Raw genomic sequence first — 8,596 nt, 5'->3', positions numbered from 1 at the left:
ATTGCAGGGGTTTTTTCATTAGTTATTTGTGGAATGTAAATAATTTTACTACTGATAATAGCTCATATAACATATTGCTCTTTTAAGAATGATCCCCGTGCAGGGTTTGTGGTGGGCCAAAAATGTACATAGAAGTTGAATATGCCCTTGAAATTGTAGAAAGTCATGTGGGTCAGTATGAACAATCTCAAGAGAATGGTCAAATACTGAAATGCGTAAAACAACAAAAAAAGCGAAGAGTATGTTTAATATATTTTAATCCGAAATATAACATATTGACATGAGACGACTTTCCAAAGTCAACCATTAATCCAACATGATCCAACGGTTTCACAAATCCCAAAACCAGTTCAAATTTCAACCGTAATAAATATTTGACTACATTTTCTTGCAATTAACTTTGAAGCGTTTTGTAATGAACAGCGATGACAGCGGATACTCTTTTCAAATGATACTGGACATTCACAGTACTTTCATGCTTCATGACGTTAATTATATGTCTTTCTCAAGCAAGGTACTGTGATAGTACGTGTTTTACTGAACCACTTGTAGGCACCATTGGTACGCTTGTCAGAAAGGCATGCTCAACAATTGTAAAGTGGTCAATGACGTGAATTCCTATCCAAAGATATGACAAGAACGATGACCGCAAGTTGCGTCACACACAGAAGTATACGATGCATCATTATGATTCTGCGTCTTCTCCATCACACTTGCGCCATGACTACCATCTATCGATTAGTACAAATAATTTATTATTCTACCAACGTGTCATCAATTCAAGCAAGCATTAATCAATACCGTCATTGTGCAGGGTATGCGGTCATGTGTGGCACTTTGCGTTACCCGGGAAACACCACTTGGAGGTAGCCACACGTCGTTTCCCATGAGGAGTTTTGATGACGCAGGCCCTCTTGCCTACTGCGGTCGTAATCGGGTCGGGGAGTTTTGATGACGCAGGTCCCGTTGCCTACTGCGGTCGTAATCGGGTCGGGGAGTTTTGATGACGCAGGTCCCGTTGCCTACTGCGGTCGCAATCGGGTCGGGGAGTTTTGATGACGCAGGTCCCTTTGCCTACTGCGGTCGCAATCGAGTCGGGGAGTTTTGATGGCAGGCCCCCTTTCCTACTGCACACCTCAATGCCTACAAAATATAGGTGTCAGTATCTTACAAACACATCCATGTAATTAGACATTGATAAAGCTTCACGTTGAAACACACCTTCCTGTTAAAATGAATTATAACTGGTTTTCGCAGATGTTTATGAGGTGTTGCAGGACACGATAACCAGCCGCTGCAGCCTGCCCATTCGCAGGGGCATCATCGTCGACCTGCATTGCGACAACTGCGTCATTCTCGACAGCACCATCTTCTACGAAAGAGGTACATATTGTTCTACTGATGAGGAGTATGCAAAGAAAGTAACAAGCAATCTCACATACCATTATCCTCAGGCAAGGGTATCTTATTCGCCAAACACATGTTGTGAAGAATGCAACAAGCTGTTATAATGCGGCACACTTTGTCCGGATGGTAGCATAATTTGCCTCCTGAGCCAGCAAGGCAACGAAACCGTGACTTGAGGACGCCGTTAAGGCGCTCGATGACGTTTCGTCCTATATAAACAAACATAAATTCACAGAAAAAACTATTACCGGCCACACAAGGAAATAATGCACAACCTACCACGAATATGCCGGGTGTTAAATTCCACCTCTGCCGGCGTTTGTGGGCGGTATACTGGCACCATGAGCCACGGTTGTAAGGGGTAGCCTCCATCACCAAGAAGGTAACCATGGGGCATGTCCACTTCCACAAATGCCTCAAACAGCCTGCTATTTCGCCAGATGAATGAGTCATGAACGCTACCAGGCCATCGAGCCGCTACATTCATGATGCGCAAGTCGTTGTCGCTGACCTATTGTAAACGAAACATTTTAATTCAAACAGATTTGTTATGAATAAAGCAAAATGTCTCACAAGTTGAACGTTAATGGAGAATGTCCCCTTTCTGTTCCTGTACGCATTACTGTTTGGTGAAGGGCCTTTGATTGGAACATGCGTACAATCAATTGCTCCAATAACGTTTGGTAAGCTGCAGGTGGCCATAAAAGACGCCTATGATCGTAACAATTACTATAAATAAACGTTCCTTGGGAAAGCTAATATCTGAGTAAATTCATACCTTCATAGACCTTACTGACGCCTCATCTGTTGGAAACGATATCAAATCACTTTTGACATTAATTATGGCATTTTTGACCCGTTCAATACTACGACTGACTGACGCCTGACTCATGCCGTGTTCGTAGTTGCTGGCCAGAGCGTGCTGAAAGGTCCCCGAGCCATAAAACAGCAGTGTTACGAGCACTTCATCCTCCACCCCAATAACATCCACACCACGGTCATGGTCTTTTTCCAATTGCGGCCTAAGAGCTAGGCATAAGGCGCGCACACTTAAAATATCCAAACGATACTGTGAAAGAAATAACTCCTCTGGTAACAAGAACGCATTACGCCTCTGTCGGAGATATCGCTCGTCATCGAAAACGACAGCAATCGCTATGTAGTTAGCTATCTGCGCCATAATTAATACTCTTAACTGATATTAAAGAGTGTACTTTTATTATGTATATGCGACAATAAATAAATCTTACTGTTCCCGCTGTAAACTTAATGTAATATGCTTCCCAGAGCTAAGATGAAACCTATAGCGCCACAAGCGTCAAATGTGCTGCTATCCTCACCGCTTGTGGCGCTGCGATTGCTCAAGGTTGAGTTCAAAACTTCAAATATCCCGCCATTTATGGTGCTGTTCTACTCTCCGTTTGTGGCGCTAGTGAGCCTAACTTGATAACCGGATATCACGTGACGCACTAATACGCCGAGGGGGCGTGGTCGTATTAGTGAGTTTTCAGCTGAATACGGCTGCTGTGTCCTGTAATAGAGAATTTCATTACTGGCGCCTAAAAAGAACATCTCGGGACGTCACAAGAGCGTTGCAGACGATGCGCCTCGAATTATTTAAAATTTGGATTTGCGATCGAGACCCCCTTGGGTTCTGGCAGGGCATATCTAGTCTCCATGTCAGAAGCCACTCCCCCTTCCTCACATGTGATCTAGGATAATTTAGTTTTGCTAATTAGTTCTGTTTATGATTTCTCCTAAGACGGATCGACTTTTGTATACCAGTTCGGTTCTCGAAGTTGAGGACGCAAGCTGGATGGCGCGCTTACTTCCCCCCCTTGCTTTGTTGCTCTCCGTCCTTTTCGCTTGTGCGGCCGCCAGCTTGGGTCCTCAACAGTGCGATGTATCACACCTCCTCGGTGGTGAGAGCTGGCTAACCACTGCGTTTTGTGGGCTGAGTTGATACGCGCCCTTCCCAAGCCAAGGTGTGCAGGTATCGTGCTGAGGGCTGTGTGGTACCGGGGAAGTTAATCTACGGTATCTCGAACGATCCCCTCGGGGTACCAGGCGAAACCCCGTTGTAACTAGCCTTCCACCCGGGATGAGGACTACCGGGTGGTGACTTCTTATTTGCCTCATTACTCGTGGGACCTTTATGGAGACTACAACTACAAAAACCAAAACCAAAAACAAACCTGGGCATGGAGCCGGCTCTACCGGGACCCAGCCTACTCACAGGGAAGGAGGCAACTCCCAACCTGCTTCTGGGCGAGTTGCTGCCTCCGGCAGCACCCACCCTCAATCGGCGGAAAGCCAAAAATCGCTTCCTGCTCCTCAGCTGGGTTCTACCAAGTTGAGTGAGGCTAATAGGAGGCGAAAGGCCAACCGCCGAAGAAAACAAGCCCTCCAAGGTGGCCAGAACTCTGCACTGGGTGTAAGAGATACGGGCCGAGATGGAACTCCTGTACCTTCGGGTGCTGGGAATAACGTCTTGGGTACGGACTCTACGCCTGGTGCAAGAGAAGCTACCACCTTTTCTGGGAAGAGAGCTAGGACGGAGGACTCTGATCCCTCGCCTAGCTCACAAGCGGCGGCGCCAAAGAAGACTAAGTCTTACTGCGACGTCGCCAGCATTGTCAAGATGGCCATCGTTAAAGATGGCTATCCTACTAATGCGGTCACGGATGTGGACGTCGTTCCCATCCAGGCCGCTATACTCGACGCACTGGACGCTGAGCTATCCTCGGGAAGCTCGTTGCCGCGTCCCCTAAATTTCCACATCATGGCTGGGGCCATGATTTATTCATGTGGAGATTCTGCGACCGGTGAATGGCTCGTGAAGGTGTTGCACCACAATGAGCGTGCCATAGGGGGAACACGGCTTTCAGTGATGAAAGCCTGTGAACTCCCGAAGCCGTTCAAGGTGTCCTTCCGTACCAAGGACCGTCGCACCACAGATCCGGCGGCTCTTCTACGGCGACTTAAGGCCTACAACGGAAGGTTTTTGACCGACTGTTGGCGGTGCCTGAAGTCGTTCGATGAGAAGAGCACCAGACGCTGGATATTCCTTATTGATAGCTCCTCCATGGAGGCCATCAAGGAGGCCGGTTTTGAGGGTCTCACTGGTGTCGATGTCGGGACTTTTAAAGTCCTGAACGCACCGCATGACCCTCTCCAGAAGGTCTCCGAGGCTTCTGATGAAGAAGGAGACACTGTAGCCAGCGTGAGTGGGGAGCTGGCAGCAAATATTGCTGAAATTAATTTAGAGCCATCCTTTCCAGATGGCTCGGACATAGACCTCGGGACAGAGTCTGACTTTTTGAAGGACTCTGATACCGAGAAGTCTTCCGCTCCTAACACTGGGATGGGGATGGAGGCCGGGGTTGCTGCTGGCGGTGGCGAAGGAGATACCGGTCCTGGATCGGGACTCCAAGCTGCTGCCAAGCGGTAGCTAGGGCCGTCTCTCTTTCTGTGGCATGAGCATTAAGGTGATCCAGATTAACCTGCATCACTGCAAAGCAGCCTCGGCAGTTCTTTGCCGGAGGTTTGCCTTAGAGGGCCTGGACGTGGCCCTCATTCAGGAACCTTGGATCCATAATGGTAAAATCCTTGGTTTAAAGAATGCAGGTAACATTTCTTATGATTTTACCTCACCCATCCCCAGGGCGTGTGTTCTGACAAGGAAGGGTCTCGACACCCTTCCGCTTCCGAACTACCTCAGTAGGGATACTGCTGTGATTAGGGTATTGCCCTCCTCTTTTGGAGAGGCAACTGGCCTTATCATAGCGTCTGCTTATTTTGCCCATGATGCCACGGACTCCCCCCCACCACAGGAGGTTGCCACTCTTGTCGACCACTGTGAGCGGCAGGGGGACAGGCTCATTCTAGGCTGCGATGCCAATGCTCATCATGTCACGTGGGGCAGCAGCGACTGCAACAAACGTGGTGATGACCTACTTGAATATCTGGTCGGCACGAACCTGCATATTCTCAATAGGCACAATGAACCGACCTTCGTTACCTCAAACAGAAAGGAGGTCATTGATGTGACCCTTGCCACAGACAATATCAGTCTGTCGGTATCTAACTGGCATGTGTCTGATGAACCATCTCTCTCAGACCATAGGCACATCTGCTTCTCGGTCGCGGTCAAGTCAACCTCGGTTAAGACGGAACTGCGCAACCCCCGTCGGACCGATTGGTCCGGCTACAGGGAGGAACTCTGCCTCCTACTCAGAGGTAATGCTCCCAAACTTACCTCGGTGCTGGAATTTGATTTGGCTGTTGATCTCATGCAACAAGCCATTATCAATTCCTACCACCATAACTGTCCAGCGAAGCCTGCCAGCCGGCCAAGGCTCGTTCCTTGGTGGAGTACGGAACTTGGCAAGCTTCGCAAGCTCACTCGTAAACTCTTTAACAGAGCCAAGAGGACTGGGGACTGGACTATTTATAGACAGACCCTCAACAAGTATAATAAAGCCATCCGGGAGGCTAAGAGGAACTCCTGGAGGGACTTCTGCGGTAGCATCTCCGATGCCCCCGCTTCTGCCAAGATCATGAGGATCCTGGCTCATGACAACACTCACCAGCTCAGCACCATTAAGGTGGCAGAAGGTGAGTTTACCAAATCAGGGACTGATACCCTAAAGCATATGCTTAAGGTACACTTTCCGGACTCCAAGGTTTTTGTCCCCACATGCACTGAAGCTCTCCCCGTGCACTTTCGGAGAGCACACAGGGCGGACTGGGGCATTGCCAATAAGATAGTTACTTACTCCAGGCTTAAGTGGGCTGTTAATTCGTTTCAGCCCTATAAGTCCCCTGGCCCAGATGGCGTCTTTCCTGCCCTCCTTCAGGAAGGTATAGACGCCATTGGCCCCTATTTGTGCAGGATATTTAGGGCCTGCATTGCTCTGGCGCATATTCCGGATATCTGGAAGCGCTCGAAGGTTATCTTTATTCCCAAACATGGGAAGACGAGCTATCTTGAGGCCAAGGCATTTAGGCCGATCTGCCTTACCTCTTTCTTCCTAAAGATTTTAGAGAAACTGGTGGACAGGTTTTTGCGAGATGGAGTTCTCTCCCATACTCCCCTGTCCACTGCTCAGTTTGCCTATCAGAAAGGCAAATCCACGGAGACGGCGCTCCATGGCATTATGAACTGCCTTGACAGGGCCATCGAGTTCAAGGAGATGTCCTTGGCCATCTTCCTCGGCATTGAGGGGGCCTTTGATAGGGTCTCTAGTGAAGTTATTCTTCGCGCTGCGGAGCGGTTTGGTATTGACGACACTCTGTGTCGTTGGATACACTCCATGCTCACGAATCGCAGGGTGACGGCGTCTCTTCTCGGGGAATCCCTGGAGATCTCCACCGACCGTGGCTGTCCACAGGGAGGGGTTCTTTCCCCTCTTCTTTGGTGCCTGGTGGTGGATGAGCTGCTGGGTCGACTCGGGGAGGGGGGTGTCACTGCTTTGGCTATGCGGATGACATCGCTGTGATTGTTACAGGGAGGTTCCCTGCAACTATCGCTGCACTGATGAAAACTGCCTTGCATGTTGTTGAGGAATGGTGTAGGGAAGTTAACCTCACCGTCAATCCCAACAAGACTGTCCTTATACCGTTTACCCGGAAGAGGACCAATGAACTCTTCAATGATATTTCCTTCTTTGGACAGGTTCTGACGAAGTCCACCGAGGTCAAATACCTTGGCGTGACCTTTGATGCCAAGCTTACTTGGAAATCCCATCTTGATCTTAGCATCAAGAAGGCCAAAATTTTATTCTGGCGTTTAAGAAGTTCAGTTAGCAAATCCTGGGGCTTAAGCCCTAGTGTCGTGAACTGGATTTATACTAGGATCATCAGGCCGGTAGTCTCCTATGGAGCTCTTGTCTGGTGGTCCAGGGTTCGCCTTAAAACGGCCCAAGATGAACTACGCAAGCTTCAAAGGCTGGCGTGCATCGGCATCACGGGGTCCATGAGGACTACCCCCACAGCCTCTCTGGAGATCCTTCTGAATATGCTTCCTCTACACCTCTTTATTGAGCAGGAAGCTATTATGGGAGCCTGTAGGCTCAACAACCACGGCTGGTGGAAGCCCAAGCACTGGGACTTCAGTCACACTAAGCTCTTCAGTGAGTACAGCAGACTCGAGCCATCACTTGTAATGGTCTCAGATAAGTCGGTTGTATCATATCATTTTGACAAGCCCTTCAGCGTGCACTTTCCGAGTCGCACTGATTGGGAGACCACCCCGGTCCTCGGAACTGGGGGGGAGTCCGTCTGGTTCACGGACGGCTCAAAGACGGACTCTGGAGCTGGTGCCGGGGTCTACTGCTTGACCAAGAAGTTTGGTTTTCACGAGAGCCTCGGCAACTTTGCCAGTGTTTTCCAAGCGGAAATCATGGCCATTTGTTTATGCGCGGATTTCTGCATCAAGAAAAACTACCGCGGACGGACGATTCAGATTTATTCGGATAGTCAGGCCGCCCTCATGGCACTGGATCAGTGCCTTGTTGACTCAAGACTAGTCCTCAGTTGTCTGGATTTGCTGGGTTCTCTGGCTGCCCGCAACAAGGTTCAATTGCTGTGGGTGCCAGGACACTGCGGATACCTGGGCAATGAGAGGGCTGATATGTATGCCAAAAGGGGGGCTGAGGCGAAGTTCTTCGGACCTGAGCCTGCGGTTCCCATCCCGCATGGCATAATTCGCCAGAAGATTCACTACCGGATGTCTGCACTTCAACTGCAGCTCTGGCTTGACATGGATGGACAGAGACAAGCCAAGGAATTCATCCTGGGTCCCTCCATTACTAGGGCAAAGGAACTGCTTGCCCTTACCAAAAGTAAAATTAGGCTGGTTACTAGTTTCCTCACTGGTCACTGCCGGCTGAATAGACACCTGCACTTGTTAGGCATCGTCGATGACCCACTCTGTAGGTTCTGCCGAGAGGTAGAAGAAACCTCCTCCCATATCCTCTGTAGCTGCGACCACCTCGCGGCCATGAGGTTCGAGCATTTTGACATGCATACTATGGAACCTAACCAGTTCTCTACTGTCTCGGCCAATCGGATTCTCCGATTCATCGAGGCGACAGGACTCTTCGCAGTCTAACCAGCTCGGGGCGCACAATATACCTTTGGTATCGGTGCTCGACGCGGCGACGCGTCACCCCCTTCAACAATAACA

The 8,596-nt window shown here is 49.4% G+C and overlaps 2 protein-coding genes across 4 annotated transcripts; both read left to right on the top strand.

Annotated features, from left to right (window-relative positions):
• Nucleotides 1-311: 311 nt before the first annotated feature.
• On the top strand, nt 312-1,558 carry LOC149630082 (uncharacterized). Of its 2 annotated transcripts, XR_016374182.1 has the most exons (4): nt 312-561; nt 629-741; nt 815-1,383; nt 1,455-1,558. XR_016374182.1 is itself a non-coding variant. In XM_089851298.1 (3 exons), exons 1-3 carry the CDS (start codon nt 483-485, stop codon nt 950-952), a joined length of 330 nt encoding a protein of 109 aa, XP_089707424.1. In that variant the 5' UTR covers nt 312-482; the 3' UTR covers nt 953-1,520. The 2 variants fall into 2 exon arrangements, 1 of the variants encoding a protein (XP_089707424.1); XM_089851298.1 differs by having other exon boundaries at nt 815-1,520.
• Nucleotides 1,559-7,369: 5,811 nt separating this feature from the next.
• LOC149630081 (uncharacterized) lies at nt 7,370-8,596 on the top strand. Of its 2 annotated transcripts, none has more exons than XM_089851258.1 (2): nt 7,370-8,252; nt 8,322-8,596. In XM_089851258.1, the coding sequence occupies exons 1-2, from the start codon at nt 7,385-7,387 to the stop codon at nt 8,519-8,521; spliced, it is 1,068 nt and encodes a 355-aa protein (XP_089707384.1). In that variant the 5' UTR covers nt 7,370-7,384; the 3' UTR covers nt 8,522-8,596. The 2 variants fall into 2 exon arrangements, with proteins under 2 accessions (XP_089707384.1, XP_089707385.1); XM_089851259.1 differs by having other exon boundaries at nt 7,431-7,541; nt 7,616-8,596.

The sequence above is a fragment of the Phalangium opilio genome, unplaced genomic scaffold (genome assembly GCF_054372755.1).
Source record: "Phalangium opilio isolate 3A_F unplaced genomic scaffold, DU_Popi_V2 ptg000103l_1, whole genome shotgun sequence".
NCBI classification, from domain to species: domain Eukaryota; kingdom Metazoa; phylum Arthropoda; class Arachnida; order Opiliones; family Phalangiidae; genus Phalangium; species Phalangium opilio.
The sequence above is the reverse complement of the archived record's forward strand: the minus strand, read 5'-3'. Positions and strand labels throughout refer to the sequence as shown.

What these genes read in the sequence shown, in the direction of transcription:
- LOC149630082 (XM_089851298.1), top strand. Translation starts at nt 483, where the DNA reads ATGACGTTAATTATATGTCTTTCTCAAGCAAGGTACTGTGATAGTACG. An exon ending in ACCACTTGTAGGCACCATTG is followed by an intron (nt 562 to 628) that starts GTACGCTTGTCA and finishes TCCTATCCAAAG; the next exon opens with ATATGACAAGAACGATGACC. An exon ending in TGACTACCATCTATCGATTA is followed by an intron (nt 742 to 814) that starts GTACAAATAATT and finishes GTCATTGTGCAG; the next exon opens with GGTATGCGGTCATGTGTGGC.
- LOC149630081 (XM_089851258.1), top strand. Translation starts at nt 7,385, where the DNA reads ATGAGGACTACCCCCACAGCCTCTCTGGAGATCCTTCTGAATATGCTT. An exon ending in ACTGCTTGCCCTTACCAAAA is followed by an intron (nt 8,253 to 8,321) that starts GTAAAATTAGGC and finishes TGCACTTGTTAG; the next exon opens with GCATCGTCGATGACCCACTC.